A 13,559-nucleotide genomic window follows, 5' to 3' on the forward strand; every position below is an offset into this window, starting at 1 on the left:
CGAGCTATTAGTTGTGGTATTTTGCGATCTTCGGAAAATCCTGCCGCTGACTCTGGTTTGCTTTACTCCCTTTTGGCCTTCTATTCAGATAACGAGGGCCACGGCGGACAATCAAAGTAGTAGTATCGGTTGTAGTTCAATCGAATTCCCTACTTCACTATCTCTACATAGTCTGGAAAATTATAGCTCAATCTCCCCGCGACATTATTGGCACCATTTTAGAGGTGAGCTTACTGATACTCAGTGACTAAATCTTCGATCGCGTTTTGGATATCATCACGGCGGTATCCTCCCAATAATGCCAGTTCCGCAGGGTCAGGTTGATACTTGACCACTTTGTTACCTGCATATAAGGTGGCTCGAGGTAGCAGCGGGTGATCCTGATCCAGTGACTCCAAACGTTGACTATTGCCGACCGCCTGGAAGAACATCTGAAAGTACTCCGCATAGGTCATGTTTTGGTCGCCAACCAAGATGGCCTTCCCTGATATTGCTTGGCTGTTCTCCAGAGCTCCCGCAATGGCTTCGGACAGCGATTGTGTGGAAATGAAGTTCAGCCCTCCGAGCGGAGCGAAAAGAGGAATGGGCAAATTATCTCTGGCGTAGTCGATGTAAGCCTGAAACATGGGTACAATCATGCCCGGCACATTCCCAACGATGAAGGGCGCATCAAGACTGCAAACATGGAACTCAGGCCCTGATAGCGACTTGAGTCCATCCGCAGCAAGCTTTCTGGATCGGACATATGGGCTAAATGAGATTGTCTCCGGTATAATATGCGGATAGGCGCTGCCGATATGAACAAACTTCTTGACTCCAGCTTGTTTAGCGAGTTTTCCGAACTCTGGTATGGCCTGGCCGTTGGCATGAAGATAGTGCTCATCCGCATGTTGTCCCTCGGCACATGCCGAACGTCGCTGCCGGCCGCAAAGACAACTGCTTCAAATTTTGAGAGGGTTTCTATACTGAAATCCCCGTTCAAATAGTTGCCCTGAATGAAAGGAAGCTCGGACAAGGCGGGAACGTCGCTGGGCCCTTTTCGTCCGGCAATAGTGACATCGCTTCCTTTGGATCGAAGGTACAATGCAGCATGGCCTCCAACCAAACCGGTACCGCCGATGACGAGTGTTTTCGTTGCCATGTTCTAGGGGGCAAGGTATGATCGTGATTCGTGTTGCTGTTGATGTTTCCATATCGTACCTCCTGACTAGAGGAGAGAATATTCGCCGTCTTATAGTTCTCTCTACAAGGACAAAGTCCTCCGTGCTTACTCAAATAATTTGCACTTCACCTCATCATTACATAGACCCAATACAGTTCCTTCAGGCTCGATTTATAAGCCGAGAGAGAATTTCAAAGCTTCGATCGTGTCGTTGCTAGGGGGGGGCGCCGCGGGAAGCGCGGAGACCGCGCCCCGGGATTGGGATCCCGCAGTTGGTTAGTTGAGATGAAGTGCAAAATTCAATCATTGCAGCGACGAATTTCAAAAATAGGATCTTGGCATTTTCAATCTTTCAACATGACAGCTTGGCTAAAGTTTCGGCCTGTTGTTAAATGTCATTGACCGCTCCGTTGGAGAGACGCATTGGCCCGCAATTCTCTGAGGAGGCCAATGACATAGACACTGGCAGCTGTAGGAGACTATGTCAAATGTCGCACCTCTACGGAAAGTCAGTAGAGTCACAGTTAAGCACAAAGAGGCCGATAAAGATCATTGAGGGGAAGAGCCTCAAAAACATATTTGTTGGTTTGCCTTGTTTTACTAGTTGCTCACATATGTTGGCGCTGGGTTATTAGCCCTAGAGGGCTCAGCTAAATGTCAGGAAGTCTCCGACGGAACAAGTAGCTCTGGAATTTTGTAAAGTCGCTTGCTGGAGAACAAACGGGATGACTTAGTCTTCAGATAACTACTAGGATGTGGGTGCCATGAGGGGATTTCGACGAAGACACGAGTAACTCTCGACTGATGTGTTGGGGCAACGAAGATCAAAGAAGCTCTTTCGGACAAGATAACTAGCTAGGTTCTTGGAACTTGTGCAACAAGATACCCAACAAAGACTACAGAGGTATCAGCTGCAATAAGACGAAGCTTCGTTTACGTTCAGCGAAATAGTCATCATCAATTCATTGACAGCCCTGCACGCCACCCTAAATAATAGCTGAGAGCTCTCCGCTGTCTGCTTCGTTGATAGACCAGACATACGAATACGGCCCGAGTTCGGATTGTCGCTGGTCAGTTCCTCCTTAATTGTAGTGCGCCAGACTAATTCAAAGGCTTTGGCCATCGAGCCCGAACGACTCGCGCATCACCCGAGCCGCTGCCGTCTTTGCCGATCAACGGGAGAAGAGTCCCAGGCGTGCTTATCTATCCGTTACTGCCTTGCTGGCCCGCGTTTGGGTTGATCAGGCCTCTTACCGTCCAAAAAGATTGGATCTGGATTGAAATTGGAGTCCTGATCGCTCACAACCAATGGCTCTGTCTCACTATTGGCGCATTTTGAGCGTCGGTTCCCAAATTTCGTTACATTGGCAAAGACAAACTTCATCAGGTTTGCAAATTGCCGCGCACTTCTCTTGCGGAACTTGGAACCGTGATTTCCAAACCTAGTAAGAATAGTGTAACTCGGGGCACATCATGTGCGGCGTGCGTGCGGGTAAAGAGTCAAGAATACGACGTAGATCGGGTACGATGCCGAGCATGTAGGTGTGTCGAAGCCGTAATACAAGATGGGCACTGCGATCCAGCTGCATATGCTTCATTAATCCAATGCCGAGCCGCCTGTCCCAGATTAGCCGGACACCTTCGGTACCGTAGGTATACACTATGCGGTTTGGTCTGGTGGCTTCCCCACACTCTCCGTAACATATGCCGCCGGAATGCAACAGTCTCGGGGAGCATCAGGGGGTTGCAGGTTGAGAGCTTGCGGGGGAACCCTTGCGCCATTGCCGTTCTAGAGTGCCAACGCCTGCTGTAGCGTGAGTCTAACGTCTTGCTTGGTCAAAATGATCCGGCCGAAGGGTTCGAACCACCTCTGCCTTTATCATTCTCCTCATTCAAACAAAATGTCCGCTCATCTGATTTTGCCTAAATTCCCCCGCCTCGGAAGATGCTATGTTTCGTCCAGATTAAAATATGGATATCAAAAATCTAGCTCACAGGAGAATCGGGCACGTTATGTCTGGCTGCTTAATCTAATTACCTTACGTTTCGAGATGCCAAGAGAATTGTATAAGACCAATGTACGCCTGTGTCGATTACTGACCTCTTGGCAGCCTTGAACCAACCGATTTTCACCTCGCTCACATCAGCCTTTTACTTTCAAGATGGTTTCCCTTCACTCCTTGGTTTTGAGCCTCTCGGCTATTTCTACTTGCCTCGCTGCCCCCGCGATCGGGCCGGCTGAGTTGCTGCCTCCTCATGTTGAGCGACGGGGCCCTTCGGACTTCTTCCTGGGACCCGACCACCCCCTCATGCTCGCACGCCGCAATGCCTCTCTCGAAAGACGTGGCATGATCCTTGAGGAGCGCACCAACTATGTCCAAAACTACCAGACTGGCGGCACTGTCAACTTCACGCCCTCGGGCAACAGCTTCAGTCTCAGCTTCGATACTACAGACGACTTCGTGGTCGGCGTCGGTTGGAACCCAGGTTCTACCGCTCCAATCACTCACTCCGGTTCATTTGCTGTTACCAAGGGTCTTGCGACCCTTTCAGTCTATGGCTGGACCACCAATCCGCTTGTGGAGTACTACGTCATTGAGGACTCTGCCGGATTCTCTCAGACCGGGACGAAGAAGGGTACCGTGACCAGTGATGGTGGCTCTTATACCATCTGGGAGAATGTGCGCACCAACGCCCCTTCAATCCAGGGCACCCAGACCTTCAATCAATACATATCGGTTCGCAACAGCGGTCTTACAAGCGGTACTGTGTCTATCTCTAACCACTTCAATGCTTGGAAGAGTTACGGAATGAACCTGGGCACGCTCAACTTCCAGGTCATTGCTGTCGAGACCTGGAATGGTGCTGGATCGGCGAAACAGACCGTTACCAACTAGTTACTTCATGACTCTTTATTTCGTCGATGTGCTGAAGTCAACTTATCTGCATTTCATTCAACATCGGAAGCACTTAAGAGAGCTGCCAGCCTCAAAAAACGAGTTGCCTTCTATTGTACCTATTCTTTTTTGGCCAAAGTATGGCCAAGTATCAAACACATCCTGTTACATACATATTCGCAATGAAGCATCAACCTTGAGGGTTCACTAAGTCTACTTTCTTGACTAGAGTCGATGTGTCGTAGAAAGTCCAATTTCGACATTTCGCCTCAGACTCAAAGCCCTCATCCCAAACCTACACTCCCAACCATTGGCGATTCGGAAATCTTTCAGGCTTTCAGACACTTTGCAAGGTACCTATGACATAGTTTTCAAAGCTTGTAAGCTCCACATCCGGATACAATTCCCTCGCATCGAGATATCCAAGATAGCGTGCATACTCAGGAGTATTCTCGCCGCGGATACCAAGCAGATTCCGGTACTCTGCCATACCAACCGTAGGGTTGATTGTAATTTCCTTGCCTGTGCGACCCTGAGAGATAATGCCTTGCACCTCTTCTTTGGTTATCTAGGCCGTTTGTTAGTCCCTTGCTTTTCGAAAAAGATACGGTCCAGTGAGCGTACGAAATCTCGGGTCACAGTTTCTCCGGACACCTTCTCGAGAATTTCGAAGGCCTCATTCTGTGTCAAGACCTCCCCATACGCAAAGACCATCTTGTTCAAGGTCCTCTGGTCGGCGATGATTCGGCTGACAAAATTGCCAATGTCACGATTGTTGGTAAGTGCCCAACGGGTGTTGCCGTCCCCAATCACACGCGTGGTGCAATATTCTTCTACCATTGGGCGAAATCTGCCTGAAGGTACAGCAGGCAAGGTCAGCTGATACCACCATCCGACGTCGATAATGGTGTAAGGCAGATGGAGGTCCCATATACGGTCAACGAACTCCTGTTTCTGTCATGCCGGTGTTCGAATTAGCAATAGTCTCAACATCAATTTTGAAAACACTGCAGATAAGGAAACGGTAATTCATCGGAACCTCACCTTATCCCTCAGCATCATGACACCTCGAGGTGCGCAGGCCGGGCCCCAAAAGCTTGGAATGTATCGACCGACGTTGGCCTTGTTCGATGCTTCAATAAGATTCATCTCCTCCTGATATGTAAACAAGGTCAAGCACGAGATGACAACGTCAATATTAGTGAGGACTCCGGAAATTGCCTCGATTGGCCCATCTAGCTCAATTGCCTTCACATCGACGCCTCGCTTTGCGAAGTCAACGAGCTCAGCCTTCTTTACCGACTTGGGTCTCGATAGAGCTGTAACTTCCTGTCGCCAAGTGTGTTAGATGTGCCCAAGTTTCAAGTGTAGATATCCGACAAAATCCAACTTACGAAGAGCTCGGGACTCTTCAACAGCGCATTCACAATGGAAGAGCCTGTGTTCCCAGTAGCTCCGGCTATGGCGACTTTGATTTTGTTGGCCATGGTATCGTCTAAATGTTCTCCGTCACTCAGGTATGTGGCAAAGGTATGGAATAATACTATCTTAAGTAGACGATTACACCGATGGATAGGCGGCAGGTATGATTTAACAAAAACCATGTGAGTCCATCGAAGCTGTACTACTCGGAGACATATTGGGATTGCTTGGCTCCACGCAGGCGTAATTATAGACCGAAGTATCGAAATGGTAGCTTGTCTCAAGTTTTGGAGTCGTAGGATTCGGCCGAAAATCGGTCGAATGCTTGTCGGGGGCCGTGTCGGGTTGCGACTAAAAACCCGAATGGCACACGAATTCCTTGTCGTCCAGTTAGCACCAAGGTTATGGAGTAGTGCATTAAGAATAAGGGTCTCCGGCTATGGACTTCATGTTTTGATGTCTAATATCATCTGCAAACGTCGTGGAGGTCTTTCTTAATTCAATCTCACTTCTATTCCATTCAGTCATCAATCCTCGCCGTAGCCTTCCCTACCCCGACATGTCAAAGTACCGTTTGTATGATCTTCGCATTGCATCAATAGATGTCGTCTGATTTCGAAATATAAGAAGCGGAATTCCCGCCGTTCGCGAACTTTGGTCACATTCGTCACTACATAAGTGAGGTCTCCTTCTTGTACCCATCCTACTTGCCTAAGGTGAAAGAAAAGTAGTATATTGCACTTCGTGAAAGGTCATGGTATAGATGGTCTCACCTTCTCATCAATACGGTGGCGCCAACTTCTACCCCAGAGAGCGACAGCCCAAACACTGAGAGCCCCAATCACCAAGAAGCCAGCAGAAATGGTGCTAAACCATCCAACCCCAATGACCTTGATTGCTGGAAGTACGACAGCCGATCCAGCAGCACCAAAAAGGTATCTTACCATAAAGTTGCCCGCAATCACCTCCGCGCTGCGTCCCTGTATAACATCCAAGCAGTATGTGTTCAGACTGGGGAAACAGAACAGCTGTGATACACCCCCGAGGAACATGAAAACGACGGGTACAGCAATGCCGCCGACGCGCTGCTGGACTGTCCACCCGTAAATGAGCATGCATCCCGGCAGAACGGCCCCCAAGAAGGGAAGGCAAGAGCGCAGCCGGTCTTCGGAAATGCGTCGTCCGTGTCGCTCGGCTATCCAGCGCCGAACTGTATAATCGGCATAGCGGCCACCTACAAGGGTACCAGCAAGATAGCCGCAGCCCGGAGCCAAGTAGAATAAGCCCGATTGCGCCGGTGACGTCAAAGAGAAACGAGGGTTGAGAACGTATCGGATCGGGGTCAGCATGCCATACATGTTCCATACGAGCGAGCCACTGGCGATTGCCACCAGGATGAGGTTCGGAAACTTGAATAGTCGAACAACTCTGACCGGGTTCGTCATACCCCATAGCACGCTGACCTTTTTACTGAATGCAAGCCCTTCGAGACCTGCCTTTTTGAGTTCTTGTAGCGTCTCTGGCATGAACAGTATAGCGCCTCCAACGCCGACGCCAGCGAGCGCGGTTTGAAGCCAGAAGATGGCGCGCCAAGATGTGTAGGTCACGATGATGCCTCCGAGAACTGGGCCAATCGTCGGTCCAATGAGTGTGCCGGATAAGAACCATCCCATCGCAGTCGCGCGTTCTGTAGGATGATACAAGTCGCCAATCACAGCAGGACCGGTGACAAGGAACGATGTGCCAGCAAAAGCAGTGAGGATGCGGAACACGAAGAACGCCGGGACGTTGGGGCTGAGTGCTGTGCCGATCGAACACCCCAGAAACAATGAAGCTGTCACCATACAAGTCTAGATCAATTTGTCAGCCATATTCCCTACATTGATGAACAGGCGACAGCTGGTTGGCAATGAACTCGTTGTGAAATGAGGACTGGGGTTTGTAGAGAAACTACTTGCCCATTTCCGGCCATACACTTGGCTCAATGGTCCCCAAAAACAGGGGCTAATGGCCATGAAGACAAGATACAGCGCATTGCTAAGACTGATGATGTCTCCGCTAGTCTTGTACTCGGCTGCAACTTCAGGGAGCGCTGACAAGACCGCCGTACTTGAGATGGGTGACAACAAACCACACCAGGAAATGACGGCAACGGTGATGTGTTTGCGGTGCTTCGAAAAGCGGTTGTATATCTCGTAGGGAACTTCCACGTTGGATTGATGACGTGCCACTGGATCGTCTTGGTAATTGAGGACTCCGGATGGAAGTTTTGTTAAGCCTGGTTGCGATGGATCATCTACGATAATAGGGTGAGCTACCGAAGTTTATAGCTCCACTGGCTGGACCAAGACGAACCTCCTTTTGCAGTTTTGGACCTCGCAGGGATGATGTCGGCATACTCCTCAATGTCGTCATCGCGCCTATCTGAAGAGGTTCTCTGAGATGAGTCTGCTTGTTCGCGAATGCTGTTGTCGATTGTCATTGTGGGCCATTTGTTCCCAGAAGAAGATTATTACCCAGCTTTCTTCTAATTAAATGGCACAGGAAAAGTTGACAAAGACAAGAAGCAAAACTTGTTTCCGCGGTGGACGGAAATGGGCCACTGATATGGCGGCCGATATCCGTGACTAACCCTCCACTAACTGGGGCCGACTCGGCAACACCCGAAGTCTGGCTCCGGACATCGGGATTGTTGCAACTCTCGGAGGGACGATGCTGGTATTTGGGCGCAGTTCTAAGGCGTCTAGGGTCCTCCGAATCCGCAGATGTTGAGTCAGGTATACCGGCGTGACAGCAAGTGTCCGAAAACCACAGTCCTCGCGTTTAAAATACAATCGTTCCCTTACCCCAAGCTGGTAATGCCTCCAGTTTTTCTTATTTATTTGTGTATTTCGCTATCATGTCAATGAAATGAACTTGGTTACTTTGGATTGAGAGGAGAACCAGTCTCGCGCACAATACAACCAACCTGTCGGATGGCCGGTTTGGACGAGTGCTCCGACGCCGGACCCGTCCTGTAACCGAATTGGAACTTGCTCCACCGCATTGGTTGACGCTGCAGAAAATGCGTCAAGTTCCGACGCCTCGGCAAGAAACTCTTATCGTCGGCTATCCGAAAACATGACTTTGAAAGAAGACTGTTGCAATGTCCGCCAATGAGTAGCCGGTTTAAGTGGGCTGTCCCGTATTGCCATGGTAGGTCCGGTGAATCCCCCAAGCCTCTTGACACTTATTGGAACTTGGCTGGAATCTGGAGTCTGGGCAGGGAATTGTGACACAGCGTCTGCATAATTGTCGGAATACGCTTCCATTCAAGACACAGGGAATACTGTGCACCTCGGAAGCAATGCGCGATGGAATTGACGTGGTAGGTTCGGCGGTAGAGTCTTCGCCCCGGAAGAGCTTTGAGTGGTCTACCGCATGATGCTTCATCTGACAGCACGCTTTAGTGGATTTACTAGTCCTTGGGAACATTTCGATGCTGTTCTCTTTCACAGAGATGGAGGAGAGTTGCCAAGACTCTCCCCCCGGGCCGAGTCTTGATATCGCCGGCATAACTGAGCTTTGTCGGCTCCCGGGGGTAGCCGAAACTGGCAGTCATCTGATTCTCGCAACAGCACCCCCGACAAGAAAAGACGGTCCCCGCTCCGTGACCGCCCGGCATCGGTTCAGCACCGGAGTCGGACGGTGGTCGTTGATATTGGCGAAGAAAAGCCCCTCCTAAAGACCGAACGGCACGGGATGGCGTGCTCTTGAAGCGGGTATGGGATCCAGCTGTGAATGGCCAATGCTAATTAACCTTCTTGAGCACATTGCCAGATGGGGTAATGAGGAGTACCAAGCAAAAGAGGTTTACTGGGTCAGGGAGACGAACGTGGAGGAAAGTTCCGTGTCGCTTAAGCTTCGAGGGCAAACATTCACAATATTAAATACGCCTTAGGCTAGCATACGCGATACGAGCATTGCTCCTCGAAGTGCTCACCATTTCTTCCTAGCGCAGATAGCTTCAACAAAAGACATTCACATACACATAAGCTCAATTTGCCAACCTTGAGATGCAATTAAGCCGACCGTGAGCGGCTCGTACCACTAGCGAGAATGCTTGCCAGGTGCCTTTCTCGGTGTAGTGCCTGGCGATTCGGCAAGATGCACTTCTTTAGGCGACCGAACCAATAGCGCCATACTGGTGTCCCGGTGTGCATGAAGAATTATGTGTTCAGCCCCTGAGCGAGCTCCCCACGTGCTCCATCGAGTGGCTGACGACGGTCCTCGAATAGCGCCCTCTCTCTAACACGCCGCCGCCTTCCCAGGCTGCAGGCAGTAATCTCCCGCGCAATGGGTGTCGCGCAGTGCACTCAGTGTACCAGCTATTTGGTAACGGGCCCGTTTGGAAAGACCCTTTAATTCGAACCCCATCGCCACGTTGTGTCACGGCCGATCCGAACCTTACCGGACTCACGGACGTGGAGCGGTTCCTGGGCACTTTACCTCCCTACATCGTCCAAATTCATATAGCAACCATTTCCGAGTTATGGCTGTCGACGTTGAGGAGCTCATTCTTGCTCCTTTCCGCGAAGTAGTAGAAAGGGGAGAGGAATCTGCAAAGAATGCACACGATGCACAAGATGATGATCCAGAGACATCCCGAGAGATGGCGAAGTCGGCAAGCATCATCGCAAAAGAAGGCCAAAGGGCATTGAAGAGATTACAGCCTTTGTGGAATAGCCAGTTCGAAAAGCATGGAGATGTCTTCAAAGACACTATCGCCGAAAATGGTAAGTTGAGCCTTCTCATGCCTGGAAGGTTATCGATTGACTGATGTTCGACGAAGATGATTTGGCGGAGAAACGAAGAGCACTTGAAGAGCTGCTTTACGACTTTGAAGATTTCATTGAGTTGGACACTTTCGACCCGGCGAAGTTTACCGATATTCAGGCTGCGACTCGAAGCTTTGCTCTAGTGATATTGGACGCCATTCAGAGGGTGAAGATCGACGTCAAAACTCCGACCACGCCGGTGCACAAGTTTCCGCCATTGCCGCCTCTACCGCCATTACCACCGCAGCTGGCTCAGTCACTAAGCGCCAGCCCGCAAATCCGGCCGTCGCCTTTGCGAGCTGGAAGCCACGGAGCCGCCAACATTTCATCATTTCCTGCCGTCCCGCGGCAACCTAAGCCGTCAGTGAGCCGTAGTCGCGCGCGAGGCTCACATGGATCGTCGGATAGTGCGACGGTGAGGCGGGCTCACTCTATAGCTGAGTCAACAGATTCAGATCCTGCGTCATCTCGTGGATTCTCAGGCGCTGTTTCTTCTAGCAGAGGAGACCGACGACCGCCTTCCCCAGGTGTTCTCAGCGATGGAATGGGCAAGCTGAGAATTGTCACTTCACCAGAACCCTTACAACCGCGGACATCGGATTGGGTTGAAGAGCAGACCTCTGTTCCGAAACCTAGGCGACCTTTCCGTGGAAGCATCCCCGAGAATTCCGCCGTGGGTGATGATGCATTTAGCGATGGCACATTCGTATCCCGGATCCATCGAAGAGGCTTCGACGCCGTGACGCCGCAAAGCTCAGTATTTGATCCAACAAGCCCTTCAACTACAAATAGAACGTCGGTATACTCCGATGTCCCAACTTACTCTTCCAACGTAACTTCGCCTAAGCTTCCAACCATCGATGTGCGGATGTCACCGAGCGCAGGAACAAAACCAGATCCAGCCCTTGCCATCGATTTCCCATCTTCTGGGCTCTTTACAGATGGACTGATGCTGGCTGATGAGCAAGCAGCCTCAGAAACTAGTACGCAACACTTGAGATCCATCTCAGCAATGGAAAAGGAAGAAGGATGTTTGATAGGGCCGAAGAGCTCTTTTCATCAGCTCAAAGGATTCTGTGACGGCGCACAAACATTTCGCAGAGGAGGATATTGGCATGGCATCAAGCAGACTATGACTTGGGTGAGTCAAACCTCAAACCCCGAAAACATTTTTGAACGCACGGAATCCAGCCTGGGAACAGTACGGCTAAAACAAGAGCAGGGCGAACCACTTCCAATCGGCCGGTGCATGGATTGCGAGTATCATCATTTGAACAGATCGCTAACTCTAGACAAAGAGGGTGACTGTAAGCCAACCCGAGTTTCCATTGATTTGCTTTGCTGTTTCTAATACCCCCAAGCCCGAGCAAACTTTCTGAAGTATGGCATACTCTACCGTGTGCGCTTGCTGGTCAAGTCCCACATCGCGGTGAAAACAACAGCGGAAATCCGATACGCGTGTCTGTTCTGCACCCATATCGGACGCACCGTCCACGAGGGGGACGCAACTGTCTTCCAGAGCGCAGATCAGCTTCTCCAACACCTCTCTCGCCATCCACAGCCTCTCCCCGAAGTTCCTGGCGTTACTGTCTTGTATGGTCAAGTCGACAAGGATCATCATCAAATCGAGGACTATGATGTCCACTTCCCATCACCTCCAGCTCCAAATTCTTTCCCCGACAATGACATTCTCACCCAGTTTCCCGTCGCCACGGCTTTGAAGAGCCACGTTCAGCGGAGAGGCGAAAACTTGTTGGGCCCTGACGGTAGCTCAAATGTGCTCACGTTCTTCGTTGGCGCAAAGATTGTCGGTGTTGAGTTTCCAGAGGAATGGGGCGGCAAGTGGTGCACCGGGTGGCACGATGGCGTTCAAGGTCCCTTTCCAGCCAAATGCGTCGAGATTGAGAGTCCAAAACAGAATGAGATTTCGTTCCAAGCTACCAGCGCGGTATCGATCACCACGAGATGGAGATGGGATCCTCCCGACAACTCGAGGGCAGGCTGGCTGACATTTGGGAAGGGGGAAGTGATCAGAAACGTTGGGTGTGAGTGTTCTTTCCCTGCCTTGAGTGAGTGGTTAGGCTCGATGCTTGTGCTAACCTAAGCATCTTCAGGGCTTTACCAGGATCATTGGTGTTGGTCTGGAACAAACAGCAAAGGGAAGTTTGGCATCTTCCCTCAGTCACACATTAGCCCTCAGTCTCTAAAAGAGGGCTCTTTACCGCCAATCTTGAAGCGAACACAACCCAGCGGACCCATGAGGTTGTTTAGTCGAAGAAGAAAAAGTACTAGTACGGCCTCCTCTATGAGTGGAGATGCTTAGTGTAGAATGGCGTGTTCAATAATTCCCTGCGTCACTCCTTCCTAACAACTGGAATGACGTTGATCTTCCCCAGAATACTTTAGGGTGTCTGAGACCCCAATAACCGGTCTAAATCAGCACATCTGAACTTGTGGCAAAATCTTCAGTAGCTATCCCGAAGACTTTTCGAACAGAGTAGGAACCGGGTGTCGTTTTTGAACCGCAAAAAGGGTCCCCGCGCTGTGAAACGTGAAGATTGTGGTACGAGAAGCCCTTCTGAGCAATGGCCCCCACTGATGGTTCTTCGTGAATCGCTTTCAATCAGCAAGTTGATTTTCGAGGTGTGGAACTATGAGACGCAGCGGCTGATCAAGTATTGGAGCTAGATTAAACGCGATTGAGCTAGGGAACAATTATTCAAGTATTCAAATTCTCCGATCATTGAATGTATTAGTAGAAACGCCCGTGGTCCTAGAGCTCAGAGAGTATCTGGTACATTGTATCCGTATTCACTTAGGCATCGCAAGCTAGAGATGTAATCATGAGAGGAAGGAAGATGACCGTCTTTGAACTTCACGGGAGAACAGGGTAGACAAAGCCCATTATTGGGTGTGCCTTAGCATTCGATGATAAGTGAAACAAGTGAGAGTGGGATAGATCCCTTGCTTGTGTTACAATTCAACGGGCAACATTCCTCATAAGCGGCATTATATGAGACCAATCAGGCCGCTATTCTGATTGGTGAGCGCCTTATTAGGCTGAAGCAGACTGTCTCACAGTTGCAAGACAGTGGAAGAGAAAAAAGGCTGCTTCAGCACGTGGGAGGTGTGGAAGGCTAAATGGTCGCGAAATTTCAGGATCCACGGGGAAAGAGAAAAAAAGTAACTTGCGGACAATGCCAGCAAAGTGACCGTCTTGGGGTTCATCAAAAGATTTGCTGGTGTGCCGTCTCCGTTTCG

General features: G+C 50.2%; 4 protein-coding genes across 4 annotated transcripts; 2 read left to right on the plus strand and 2 right to left on the minus strand.

Moving 5' to 3' along the window:
- Nucleotides 1–3,324: 3,324 nt before the first annotated feature.
- N0V96_011439 (uncharacterized protein) lies at nucleotides 3,325–4,059 on the plus strand (the record flags this gene model as incomplete). The annotated part of the gene is made up of 1 exon (XM_053192152.1): nucleotides 3,325–4,059. One exon carries the CDS (start codon nucleotides 3,325–3,327, stop codon nucleotides 4,057–4,059), a length of 735 nt encoding a protein of 244 aa, XP_053050316.1.
- A 337-nt stretch (nucleotides 4,060–4,396) lies between these two features.
- On the minus strand, nucleotides 4,397–5,546 carry N0V96_011440 (uncharacterized protein; the record flags this gene model as incomplete). Its single annotated transcript, XM_053192151.1, has 4 exons — nucleotides 4,397–4,627; nucleotides 4,684–5,013; nucleotides 5,104–5,388; nucleotides 5,454–5,546. The coding sequence occupies 4 exons, from the start codon at nucleotides 5,544–5,546 to the stop codon at nucleotides 4,397–4,399; spliced, it is 939 nt and encodes a 312-aa protein (XP_053050315.1).
- Nucleotides 5,547–6,184: 638 nt separating this feature from the next.
- On the minus strand, nucleotides 6,185–7,963 carry N0V96_011441 (uncharacterized protein; the record flags this gene model as incomplete). The annotated part of the gene is made up of 3 exons (XM_065759275.1): nucleotides 6,185–6,192; nucleotides 6,287–7,282; nucleotides 7,837–7,963. 3 exons carry the CDS (start codon nucleotides 7,961–7,963, stop codon nucleotides 6,185–6,187), a joined length of 1,131 nt encoding a protein of 376 aa, XP_065612172.1.
- A 2,049-nt stretch (nucleotides 7,964–10,012) lies between these two features.
- On the plus strand, nucleotides 10,013–10,655 carry N0V96_011442 (uncharacterized protein; the record flags this gene model as incomplete). The annotated part of the gene is made up of 2 exons (XM_065759276.1): nucleotides 10,013–10,256; nucleotides 10,462–10,655. The coding sequence occupies 2 exons, from the start codon at nucleotides 10,013–10,015 to the stop codon at nucleotides 10,653–10,655; spliced, it is 438 nt and encodes a 145-aa protein (XP_065612173.1).
- Between the last annotated feature and the right edge of the window lie 2,904 nt (nucleotides 10,656–13,559).

The sequence above is a fragment of the Colletotrichum fioriniae genome (genome assembly GCF_027942845.1).
Source record: "Colletotrichum fioriniae strain IMI 355084 chromosome Unknown scaffold_17, whole genome shotgun sequence".
Taxonomy (NCBI): domain Eukaryota; kingdom Fungi; phylum Ascomycota; class Sordariomycetes; order Glomerellales; family Glomerellaceae; genus Colletotrichum; species Colletotrichum fioriniae.